Here is a 13,691-nt window from a genome sequence, read left to right as displayed (position 1 = left end):
CAAGGGCTAGCAAGTCTAGTCATTCGTGGTCGCCACACTACCCCGCTCCTTCGGGAAGTGCGCCCCCACACTTCAGCATATCAGCTCCCTAATGACTCTGGGTCTCACCATCCCACTTCTGACATCAATGTAGCCAATTCTGGGGGCAGCCGGGGACCGCTGCCGCAGCCGGGACACAAATCCGAGTCAGCCGTATCATGGGTGACTGCGCTAATCAGTCAACTAAAGGGTCCGATCCATTAGCTAAGGGCTCGCGAGTCTAGTCTTTCGTGGTCGTTACAGTATTGTGTAGAGCTGGCGTGGAAGAATGAGTTGAGAGGCAGAGGTCTCTTTTTAATCGCAAGTCCCATGCCCCATACACTGCACGACCCCAGGAGTGCTCTTTTATTCACACTGACCAGAACTGGCAACGTAACAAGTCCCCCCCCCCCATGTCCCAAGTGGCGACATCAGTCCCAGTCCCGGTCCTACAGTCAGTTAGTCAGTAAACGGTCTCCTACTGAGTCTGAGCCGAACCCCCAAAACAACAACGCAAGAGTAACCACAACATGAACACATCATTAAAACTCACTTTTAAATCTAACATTAACAGTCCCAGCAGCCACTGTGCTCCCCCAGCGCAGAACCGCCGACAGTCAGAGCGACCGCCTCCCCCGGTCGCCACAGTATGACGTCATTGTTCTGTTTGTAAGGTGCGTGTGTAGCAGATCTGGCCTGGAGTGTTTACTCCCTTCATTATTAAACATGCACATTCGACATGGCCCCGCCCACTGATTACACAGCCCTGCCCACTGTTGACACAGCCCCGTCCACTGTTTACAATAAAGGTATGTTTAATTTTTTTGCATTGTATGTCGGCCCTGAGTGATAGTCTGGCGGCCTGTCCAGGGTGTCTCCCCACCTGCCGCCCAATGACTGCTGGATAGGCTCCAGCATCCCCGCCACCCTGAGAGCAGGATAAGCGGTTCAGATAATGGGTGGATGGATGGATGTAGGTTAGGTAAAGTTAGGCATACTGTTGGGTGTAAGTTGTTACACAGCCACCTGCCGCTACTGGGGGAGTCGGGGGTGCACCCACCACTAGGGGGATCTGCAGCCCCCCCCCCCCAGCCCTCACTTTCCTGCGCTAATGAACCTACATGTATGGAAGCTCCCAGTTCCCCCCTGAGCCTGTCACCATCGATGGACCACGACGACGGCTCTACTCACTACATGGGCAATAAAACCGTCAATCAATGTCGTTTCTCCAACACGAGACGACCGTTTTGCTCTGAGGTCACCTACCCAACAACTGGAAATAGTGGCACGAAATTGTTTCTGTCATGAACTCAGGAGTCATTACAGACCACTGTGGAAATGACAGCCCTTGAGTGAAGCTCCATTTATCAAGTGTAAGGATAGATCAACCTGCAATTCTGAAATACTCTGGAAGGTAGTCTGGAAACTCTTTTCTGTTGCAAGTTGACACACAGTCCTGGAATCCAGTGCAAAGGGAGTCTCAGATAGACTCTTGTCAAAACATCTATCAGTTTCTCCATGTGTCTCAGCAGATCCTCTGGCACACATCTCCATCAGATCAGAAGACCACAGTCAACATGACTTTTTTATTAAAGCTTGCACTATTAATCTTTCTTTTAACTGCAGCTATCAGACTGGCCCGTCACTCTTGTCTGAAGATTCTGAGTCACCTGTAGGAGACGGTGGAGGGAAGCAGGACTGCTAGGTCTAACAGAATTTAATGCCAACAGCCATGTCCTGCTGACAAGTTGTATATCAATACAGACAGTGTAGTCCTGGATGGTGTGAACATGGTGTCACTCTGCTTCTGTGGGAGATTGTTTGTCAGTCAGCTCCAACGCTTATTGAATAATTATGGTTGGGCTCCATGTGGGACTCCTCCTCGCAGGTAGGAGCCTCGGTGCTTAAAGCAGTGGTTCTCATTCGGGTCCCGAAGTACTTCAAGAACTGCTGGTTTTGGTTACAGTGACAGTGCGTAAGAAAAGTTTCAGGCATGTTTCACCATTTATGAAAAAGTTGTGAGTGTTGCTGTGTTGTTGTTGAAATGAACAAAGTCCATGAAGAGGGAATTCTGCTCATATCCTGTTCTAGTAAAATTCCCAACCTGGCTCTGTCCATCTGGCCACCTAATCACCCCCCCCCAAAAAAAATTAGTTTTATGAATTAATTTTCAACCAATCATTAGTTTAAATCGTTAGTTTATATCATTATCATATTCCTAACTGTATTTTTAACATTTATTAACTTTTCCTTGAAGTAAAACATAATTTTCCGAAATCTTTATAATAGCCATCAAACAGTAAGGGCGTATTTCATCAAATGATGGGCTGGTGTTAATTCGTTTCTGCTCACAAATGATCAAATTGTGTGGACAGGATAATGAAAGTTGAGTACACAATCAAATGAAAGAAGGATATCCATCTGGCGTACTAGAAGTGATTGACACAAGGGCAAGAGGTGGGTCTTTCTTGTTTGCAGAGAATATTACTTTGCACAGCTGTAGCCGGACACACAAGCTTTTTACTGATGGTGGCTCCAGTATGAAAAATCCAAGTATATTGCTGTATCTCATATCAAGTAACACACACACACACACACACACACACACACACACACACACACACACACACACACACACACACACACACACTTTATACATGTTATATAAGATGTTATAGAAGAAGGTATCGAAGCTGTTATAGGTGTTATAGATGTTACAGAATATGTTATAGAAGGTGTTATAGGAGATGTTACAGAAGATGTTATAGGAAATGTTACAGAAGATGTTACAGGAGATGTTCTTGGAGATGTTATACAAGATGTTACAGAAGATGTTATAGGAGATGTTCTTGGAGATGTTATAGGAGATGTTACAGAAGATGTTATAGGAGATGTTATAGAAGATGTTACAGAAGATGGGTCCGTGGTGGTGTAGCGGTCTAAGCATCAGCTTTCTGTCGATGCAGTTGCCACTGGGGACCAGGGTTCGTGCCCCAGTCTCGTCAGATCCGACTATGGCCGGACTCGACGAAACAGCAATAATTGGCAGCGCTGTCTTCGGAGGGGGCGGAGTCGGCCTTTTGTTCGTCACATGAATGCGCCTCTGTGTGTGTCGGAAAAAGCAGTGGTTTGGCCTCGATTCGCCTCGTCACGAAAGTGGGGAGGCGTCTCCTTCGAGACTGCCGGCCAGAGAGATGTAGTTGGTGAACGCATGCAGTACGAGGGTGGTGTTTGGACTAAAATAGGGATCGATTGGCCACTAAATTGGGAGAAAAAGGGGAAAAACCAGAACTAAAAAAAAAAAAAAAGATGTTACAGAAGATGTTACAGAAGATGTTACAGAAGATGTTATAGAAGATGTTACAGCAGCTGTTATAGAAGATGTTACAGAAGATGTTATAGAAGATGTTACAGAAGATGTTACAGAAGCTGTTATAGAAGATGTTACAAAAGATGTTATAGAAGATGTTACAAGATATGTTAAAGAAGATGTTATAGAAGATGTTACAGAAGCTGTTATAGAAGATGTTACAGAAGCTGTTATAGAAGATGTTACAGAAGATGTTCTAGGAGATGTTATCGGAGATGTTATAGAAGATGTTACAGAAGATGTTATAGAAGATGTTATAGGAGATGTTATAGAAGATGTTACAGAAGATGTTATAGAAGATGTTATAGGAGATGTTATAGAAGATGTTACAGAAGATGTTATATCTGCTTGACAGTACCTACAAATAGCACTCCAGTACACCCATGGGTAGGCTAAAATGTTCTATTTGGTGAAGGAGTAGCCTGATACCATTAGCCCTGAATCTAATTGACCAAAAAAAAAAAAAAAAAAAAAACTGCAGAGAAAATGTGTTTGCCTCTGTTGAAAGGTGACAAAGAACTGTGGAACTGATGAGAACACAGAAAGAGAGAGAATAACAGAGAAGTGATTGAGGCAGTCTGTATATTTATGTGGGTGTGTAAGGGTGAGAGAAGAAGAGATAGTACACAAAGGTATAAAGAGGGTAGATGACAACAGAGAGACAGACAGACGGAGTGAGAGATAGAGAGAGACACACACACAGATAGACAGAGAGCGAGAGATAGCAAGAGAGACAGATAGACAGAGAGAGAGTGAGATAGAGAGACACAGATATACAAAGACAGACAGACAGACAGACAGAGAGAGAGAGAGAGAGCGGGAGAGCGAGAGAGAGAGCGAGAGGGAGAAAGAGGGAGAAAGAAGGAGGGAGGGAGGGGACCACGCAGCCAGATGGATGGATGTAGAAAGGTAAGTTTTACCCTCTAGAACAGTGAGCTTGGCACTGGTGTTGATCTCCCCAACGCTGTTGGCGGCTGTGCATTCATAGATGGCCTCGTCCCGGTGGGTCCTCAGGGGCTGAATACGCAGCACTGAACCCGAGCCATCATCAAACTCAATCACCTGTTATAGAGCAGGAGGAAACACATTCTGAGCAACTGTTGGGATGGAGAAGCATCAAACATACATTCAAGTGGAAACCATTATCTGTGTATGTGCACTATTATTAACTCATATTTACTTATGATGACATACTAATTCTGACATTATTATCAATAATAATAATAATAATAATAATAATAATAGTAATAATACACAAAGATACGAGCCATGATTTGTGTAAAGGGTGGTAGGTGAAGTTAAGATATAGTTTTGGGGTAGGTACACAACAGGTGGACAGGGTGAGGAACAGTTATGGACAGGGTGAAGAACAGTCAAGGACAGGGTGAGGAACAGTTGTGGACAGGGTCAGAAACTTTAACTTGCTTAAGTTTAAAACGTAACTATAGGTCATAATAAGCGGCTTGTACAAACAACATATGTCATCGTTTTTTGGTGGAGGACAGTTTCTGAGGATTAGTCATGGACAGGGTGAGGAAGAGTTGTGGAAAGGGTGAGGAGGAGTCATGGACAAGGTGAGGAACAGTTGTGGACAGGATGAGGGACAGTTGGGGACAAGGTGAGGTACTGTCATGGACAGGGTGAGGAAGATTCATAGACAGGGTGAGGAACAGTCATGGACAGGGTGAGGAACAGTCGCGGACAGGGTGAGGAACAGTCGCGGACAGGGTGAGGAATGGATCAAGCCAGCAGTAAAGACAATCACTGTCCGGCCAGAAGGAGCAGTCTCTGAACTCCAGGACTGTTTTGAAAACACAGACCGGAGTATTTTTGCACATTCAGCTACCCATGGCTCCCATATAGACATTAATGAACAGACATCTGCCATACTAGCCTACATTAACTTTTGCACTGAGAGCGTCACATCAAAAAAATCAGTCCGCACCTTTCCAAACCAGAAACCCTGTATGACCAGTGAGGTCCGGCAGCTACTGAAAGTCCGGGATGCAGCATTCAAGTCAGGTAACTGTGAGGCCTACAGCGCAGCCAGATCAAACCTCAAAAAGGGCATCAGAACAGCCAAACATAAATATTCCCTAAGAATAGAGGACCACTTTCACAATAACTCTGATCCTTGGCGAATGTGGCAAGGCATTCAGTCTATCACAGACTACAAAAGCTCTAATCACGGTCCCGCTGCCCATGCCTCCCTGCCAGACAAGCTAAATCATTTCTACGCCCGCTTTGACAAGGACAATACTGACCCAGCCACAAAAATCCCCAGCCACCCAGGAAACCAGGTGCTCACTCTATCAGTCGCAGAGGTCAGAGAATCACTGCGCAGAGTGAACACACGGAAGGCTGCCGGACTGGACGGCATACCGGGTTGGGTCTACCGGGAATGTGCCGACCAGTTGGCTTAGGTTTTCACACCTGTATTTAACCTCTCACTGTCCCAATCTAAAGTCCCGGGATGCTTTAAGACCACCTCTATCATTCCTGTCTCCAAGAAACCAACATCCACATGTCTGAATGACTACCGACCCATAGCACCCACCCCCATAACCATGAAGTGCTTTGAAAGACTGGTTCTGGCTCACATCAAAAACATTATTATCCCCCCCACATTCGACCCACATCAGTTTGCCTACCATCCCAAAAGGTCTACTGAGGATGCCATTGCCACTGCCCTACACATTGCTCTGACCCACCTTGAACTTAACAACACATACATGCGGATGCTGTTTATAGATTACAGCTCTGCCTTCAACACTATCATCCCCGCCAAACTAACTACCAAATTCTTCTCCCTTGGCCTCATCCCCTCCCTCTGTAACTGGACCCTGGACTTCCTGACCAACAGACCTCAGTCTGTTAGGTTAGGTGACCACTCCTCCTCCACCCTGACCCTCAGCACAGGTGCCCCTCAAGGCTGTGTTCTGAGCCCCCTCCTTTTCTCCCTCTTCACCCACGACTGCCTGCCAACTCACCCTTCAAATGTTATAGTTAAGTTTGCAGATGACACCACAGTCATTGGCCGTATCACCAACAATGACGAGATGGCCTACAGAGACGAGATTGAGCACCTCACATCATGGTGTACTACCAACAATCTTGTCCTTAATGTGCAGAAGACAAAAGAGCTGATTGTGGACTTCAGGAGGTCTAGAAGCTGCAGCCACTCCCCTATACACATCAATGGGGTGGAAGTGGAGTGTGTTTCCAGCTTTAAATTCCTTGGAGTCCACATCAGCGAGGACCTTTCGTGGACATTAAACACCCAGGCCCTTGTGAAAAAGGCCCAACAATGCCTGCATTTCCTGAGGAGGCTGAGGAGCGCCCGTCTACCCCCCAAAATTCTCACCAACTTCTACCACTGCACCATAGAGAGCATCCTGACCATCTGCATCTCAGTGTGGTACGGCAACTGCACCTCAGTAGACCAGAAAGCTCTGCAGTGGGTCATCAAGGGTGAGGAACAGTCATGGACAGGGTGAGGAACAGTCATGAACAGGGTGCGGACCAGTCATGGACAGGGTGAGGACCAGTTGTGGACAGGGTGAGGAACAGTCATGGACAGGGTGAGGAACTGTCGTGGAGTATCTTGCATGTCTCTCTCTACGTGTAAGAACCTGAGATGACTATATGTCTTTTAGCATTTAAATAATTCAATGACAAAACTAGTTTCATCTAGAGAGTGATATTTCATTTCAGATGAGATGTTTATCATCTCTTGTTTCTTTATATTAGTGTTTATATAGATAATAAACAGCCAAAAGCCACAAGGAGACACAAGTATGAAGCTTGAGCACATTTGGTTCAAATATATGATGCATATAAGTGCATTTCCCTGATGTAGAATTGTTATATGTACTGTTGCCCCAGAAACTACTACTTACTACTACTACTACTACTACTACTACTACTACTACTACTACTTTCAGCTGCTCCCGTTAGGGGGCGCCACGGCGGATCATCCGTTTCCATCTCTTCCTGTCCTCTGCATCTTCCTCTGTCACACCAGCCAGCTGCAAGTCCTCCCTCACCACATCCATAAACCTCCTCTTTGGCCTTCCTTTTCTCCTCTTCCCTGGCAGCTCCATATTCAGCATCCTTCTCCCAATATACCCAGCAGCTCTCCTCCACACATGTCCAAACCATCTCAATCTTGTCTCTCTTGCTTTGTCTCCAAACCGTCCAACCTGAGCTGTCCCTCTAATATACTCGTTCCTAATCCTGTCCTTCTTCATCACTCCCAATGAAAATCTTATCATCTTTAACTCTGCCACCTCCAGCTCCACCTCCTGTCTTTTCATCAGTACCACTGTCTCCAAAACTATATAAAATAGCTGGTCTCACTACCATTTTGTAAACCTTCCCTTTAACTCTTGCTGATACCCTTCTGTCGCCCCCAAGTATCTAAACTCATACACCTTCGTCACCTCTCCTTGCATCCTCACCATTCCACTGTCCTCCCTCTCATTCACGCATAGGTATTCCATCTTGCTCCAACTGACTTTTATTCCTCTTCTCTCCAGTGCATACCTCCACCTCTCCAGGCTCTCCTCAACCTGCACCCTACTCTCACTATACATCACCATGTCATCTGCAAACATCATAGTCCTCAGAGACTCCTGCCTTGCCAGCAACAATTTTAGTGGCACTAAAAAAGCTATAATAATAATAATAATAAATAAAATGTATATAGTGCATTCTAGACACCCAAAGTGCTTCAAATCGAATGGGGTAACTCACTTGAACCACCACCAGTGTGTAGCACCCACCTGAGTGATGCATGGCAGCCATTTTGCACCAGAACGCTCACCACAGATCAGCTTGAGTATTGCCATATACAATTATTGTCATATACTATTGCCATATACAAGCTATGCCATGTAGTTTACAGAATTTGGAGCTGGGAAAAAATAAAAATAATGGCTCCAATTTACTTTGATAAAAGATCTTCTTTGGCATTTCAACAAGAGTCTCTTCTCTCAAGCATTAGTCTAGGGACAGAGCAGAAATTGAGCCTGGATGAACTTGACTGAATCACTTAGCAGAGGAATAAATGCAGGATTTAGATGCACGTCACTATCTATTTAGACGGAGGTGAAAGGGATGGTGGGATGGATGAAAAGAACTAAGCTCTCCCACAACAATTTCTTCATGGCGACTCCATCAAATCAATTTGCTCATCCTACATTGGGACAATTTCAGTTGTCACCAATAAAAAAAATTAAAAAAAAGCAGTTAAGGGTGAACGTATACAGTGATGTGCCTGAGTGAGCAACAGGTATTTGGGGAGGACCACAAGGGCCTTTTTCGGGAGGGTAAAGACCCAGAGGTCAGGGCAGAAGGTGCTACACATCTGTGCTGCTGCTATGTGCGTAACCTAACAATCAGCTGGCAGGAAACTTGTGCATTCTTGTTCTAATGAGGGAGTTTTAAGGGACTGGACTTTCTTCCTGTATTGGTGGCAGGGATACCCCCCCCCCCCGCCACACACACACACACACACACACACACACACACACACACACACACACACACAGGGTAGGCATCAGTTTGAGCAACACCAAGCTGACAGGTGGAAGATAATTCCTATTAAATAAATGTGAGCTGAGTGTCTCAGTGTAAGGGGTACTCATATTGAGCTGCTTCACTTGAAGCCATTTGTGCTGGCTGGCAGCTAATGAGCTTTCCTGCTGGTCCAGAGCCATGCAGACAGGCTCACGGCATAATACAACTCAGCAGCCCTTACTGATGCCTCAATGCCATTTCTGCTATTGTTCAGTGAAGATGTGCTGACAATGTTGACACACTGTGATTGCACAAACACAAACCACATATTTTCTCTCTCATGTACACCAGAGGTGGCAAAACATAAAGAAAGTAAAAGCCCTAGCTGTGCATTAGATCCACCCATGTACTAAATCAGCTGATTTCATTAAATAGCGTCCCCTACCGAACTGAAGAGTGGTGTTGATTAGAAGCAACTGTTTTAATACATGAGAGGAGCAAATGGGTAGGACTGTAGCGAATTCGCAGGGCAGCTGGGAACCGCCACAGCCCGGATGTGAAACCAGGTCTCCCGCACCACAGGTGACTACGTTAACCAGTCGACTAAAGGGTCCAACCCGGGTTCGCGTCCCGGCTGCGGCGGTTCCCGGCTGACCCCCAATTGTCTACATAGGTGTCAGAAGTGGGATGGTGAGACCATGAGGCCATCAGAAGCGTGTGCACCCAGAGGCGTGAGGGAGCTGGCATGCTGAAGCGTGGGGACACACTTTCTGAAGGGGGGGGGGTAGTGTCACTATCACGAACGAGTTGTCTCGCTAGCCAGTTGGCTAACGGGTCGAGCCCTTTAGTCAACTGGTTAATGTAGTCACCCGTGGTGTGGGAGACCTGGGTTCGTGTCCCGGCTGCAGCAGTTCCCAGCTAGCCCGCCCTGAATTTGTTACATTGGTGTCAGAAGTGGGATGGTGAGACCGTGAGGCCATCAGAAGTGTGTGCGCCCAGAGGCGTGAGGGAGCTGATATGCTGAAGCACAGGGATGCGCTTCCCAAAGGAGGGGGATAGTATAATGACAATGAATGAGTAGACTCGCTGGCCAGTTGGCTAACGGGTCAGGCCCTTTAGTCGACTGGTTAACGTAGTCACCTGTGGTGTGGGACACCCAGGTTTGCATCCTGAGTGCCTGGCTGCCCCCTGAATTTGCTACAGGACTTTTCTTTCTGGACCTAGTTTTGCCACCTGTGACATATACACATACACATCCACAGTTTCCTAATAAATAGTCATGGTCTTAAGTCTGGGCAGCAGCTGGGGACGTTGACTAAAGACATTAGAATGGCAGTTGAAACCAGTTCTCCTGTTGGTAATGTGTGTGATAATGACTTACCTCAAAACGCTGAGAACTGACTTTCTTTCCTTTCTTCATCCAGGTGATACGAGGTTTGGGCTCACCCACTGCTTGGCATACAAAGGATGCCACTCCTCCAGATATCCCTGTCTGGTCTTCAGGGGATTTGATTAATCTTGGCATGCCTGGGGGGAAACAAAAAGATGGCGAGAGAGACAGAGAAACAAAAAGAGGGGGAAAGAAAGGGGAGGTTAAAGAGGACAACTGATATCAGATGAAGTGTGGCTGTATTATGAATGAAGCATCCAGTGTGTTTCTGTCTTAACACACTGTCAGAAATGTTTAGTGTTTTGTCCTCACCTGGACATTGCTGGTTACTGTACACAAATGAAAATGAAACGTCCATTTCAAGGCTTTTCATTTCAGCAGGACAAGGAAGCTAACGGTGCTCGTTTTGCCCATCATAAGACCATATCAGCTGAAATTAGTTCACAGTGAATGTTTTCAGTAAAATTATTAAAAATTCTGACTGAGGCAGCACTGTGTGAAGACGTGTGGACCACCAGGCGCTTCACTAGAACACTTAATTTTCTTAAACATAACCGTTCTTGAGTCATTTATCCACAATTTCTGTTTTACTGGGGATATCTGAAATAATTTTAGGAACAAGACTGCAACAAAATATCCTACATTATAATATGCCTGACGCACGTGGCAAAACACGGGATGCTAGCACAACAACATGTAGCATGGATGCTACAGCAAACAAGTTTGTAGATACGGGCAGAGGAGCTATTCTCCATGAGGTATGAAGTCTGAAAACAGCTTCTTCTGAAAATTCACGAGAAAGCAGAACCCATGCCAACGAAACCAGAACGCAAGGATAACAGCCGAGGGAGGAGTTCAGAAATGCAATGAAGCAAGTAGGCGCCATACTGCTTTGGAGGTTTGTGTGGCCACCTTGGAAGAGGTGGAAAACGGGCATGCAGATGTCATTCCCACCCTGCTACAAGCGGTAACCCAGCTGAAGTGGGATGTTGCTCATTTGGAACAGAAGAACAATGATTTGGATACAAGGTACCGACAATGTAATCTTGCGCATGATCGGTATGAGGGAGAGACGGGAGGATGGAAAAAATATCCTGGAATACATGGCGCAGTTACTTAAACTAATTTTTTTTCCAAAAAATGTATATAGTATCTCATATTGAAAACAAATTCCTATATAGAAACAAATCCAGAGGTTTCATTTCAGCGAGGATTATTGAGGCTTTATGAATCATTAAGATCAATATGTGTCATTTCCAGATAATGAGGTCAGAGAGGCCTAGGGCTAACCCTAACCCCAAGAGTTGCTGGGAATGGAGAAAACACCGGTATTAGAATGGGTACTCCGTACTCTGAGGGAGAGGTCAGGAGGTCACTGGCCTGCCAGGGCATTTGAAGTGAAATTCCACTATGAGAGCTTCTTATGAAAAAGGCTGTACAGAAGAAATTGTCTCTCCTGACGAAGACAAGATCCACACCCTACCTGACTTCATCAAGATGGTCACCCAGCAGTGGGCTGCATTCATTGAGGTGCGAGGGATGCTGAGATGCCAGAAGGGGATACAATACCGATCATTCTACCCAGCAGAGTTGAGGATTACAGTGAAAGAAGGACTGAGACGGTGTTTTAAGGACCCCAACCTAGCCAAGATATTTGTGGAGAAGGACTGGGCACAACGGACGTGAGTTCTGGACAAACTATACGAGACGCTGAAATTAGCCACTCAGAGAAAGGCACACAGTAGGTGGACTAAAATGGACCTTGTATACTTCAGTAGACCACTGTCCGTGGTAATTTTTACCTACTTGTCTCATTTCTTCACTAAAATTTGAAATCATCTGTATCAAAACAAAGGCAGGCTGACATCAGCACTCCTGCTCCTCCATAGTTCTAAAGCTTTTGGTTTGTCTATATGGCAAAGTTGGTATGGTACACGGTAAAGTTGGGATGGTATATGGTAAAGTTGGTATGGTACATGGTAAGGTTGGTATGGTATATGGTAAAGTTGGTATGGTATATGGTAAAGTTGGTATGGTGCATGGTAAAGTTGGTATGGCACATGGTAAAGTTGGTATGATATATGGTAAAGTTGGTATAGCACATGGTAAAGTTGGTATGGTATATGGTAAAGTTGGTATGGCATATGGTAAAGGTGGTATGGTACATGGTAAAGTTGGGATGGCACATGGTAAAGCTGGGATGGTATATGGTAAAGTTGGGATGGTATATGGTAAAGTTGGTATGGTACATGATAAAGTTGGTATGGCACATGGTAAAGTTGGTATGATATATGGTAAAGTTGGTATAGCGCATGGTACAGTTGGTATGGTATATGGTAAAGTTGGTATGGCATATGGTAAAGGTGGTATGTTACATGGTACAGTTGGTATGGCACATGGTAAAGTTGGGATGGCACATGGTAAAGTTGGTATGGTATATGGTAAAGGTGGGCATCTGATTAGGATGCCTCTTGGGCGCCTTCCTTTGGAGGTTTTCTGGGCTCATCCAACTGGGAGGAGAACCTAGGGTAGACCCTGAAGTCGCTGGAGGGACTACATGTCAAATCTGGCCTGTAAATAACTTGGGATCCCCCAGGAGGAGCTGAAGGGTGTTCCTGGGGAGAGGGACGTCTGGAGTGCCCTACTTAAACTGCTGCCACCGAGACCCGACCCTGGAGATGCGGCTGATGATGAGATGAGATGAGATGAGCAATTTGAGCAACAGCAGCTTTTCTGTGGGATTAAACCAGACGGGCTAGCCTTTGCTCCCCACCCGCATCAATGAGCCTTGGGTGCCCATTACTCTGTCGCTGGTTCACCAGTTGTTCTTCTTTGGACCACTTAAGGTAGGTATTGACTACTGCATACCAGGAACACCCCACCAGACCTGTCGTTTTGGAAATACTCTGAGCCAGTCATCTAGCCATCACAATTTGGCCCTTGTAAATGTCGCTCAGATCCTTACGATTGCCCATTTGTCCTACTTCCAACACATCAAGAATTGACTGTTCACTTGCAGCCTAATATATCCCACCCCTTGATAGGTGCCATAGTAATGAGAAAATCAATGTTATTCACTTACCTGTCAGTGGTTTTAATGTTTTGGCTGATCAGTGTACAGAACAGAACAGAACAGAAATACAATCACCAGGTAAAACACTGACAAACAGCAGCTTCAGTTTGCAGAAAGGAAATAACTCCTTGGCATGTGTGTTTTCCATCAGTTATTTGTATGAATTGGATTTGAATCTATTTTATGTTCATGCTATTACAATGGTTTTAACCTTTTTTGGCCCAAGACCCCTTTTTTAGATCTCAAAATCCTTATGCCCCCACCATGTGGAATACAACAAAACCATGTATGGAATAATCAACTCCTCTCATGTTCTTTCA

The 13,691-nt window shown here is 45.5% G+C and overlaps 1 protein-coding gene across 1 annotated transcript in view; it reads right to left on the bottom strand.

The window, feature by feature from the left end:
• Positions 1-10,433, bottom strand: part of ptprfa (protein tyrosine phosphatase receptor type Fa) — a 360,408-nt gene extending 349,975 nt beyond the window's left edge. The window contains exons 1-2 of the mRNA XM_056277009.1: positions 10,290-10,433; positions 4,309-4,450 (exon numbers count right to left, since the gene is read on the bottom strand). Of these exons, the coding sequence (XP_056132984.1) occupies positions 4,309-4,450; positions 10,290-10,433 (286 nt within the window). The remainder of the gene's footprint in view (positions 1-4,308; positions 4,451-10,289) is intronic.
• Positions 10,434-13,691: the final 3,258 nt, after the last annotated feature.

The sequence above is a fragment of the Lampris incognitus genome, chromosome 3 (genome assembly GCF_029633865.1).
Source record: "Lampris incognitus isolate fLamInc1 chromosome 3, fLamInc1.hap2, whole genome shotgun sequence".
NCBI lineage: Eukaryota > Metazoa > Chordata > Actinopteri > Lampriformes > Lampridae > Lampris > Lampris incognitus.
This window is presented reverse-complemented; position numbering and strand designations above follow the sequence as displayed.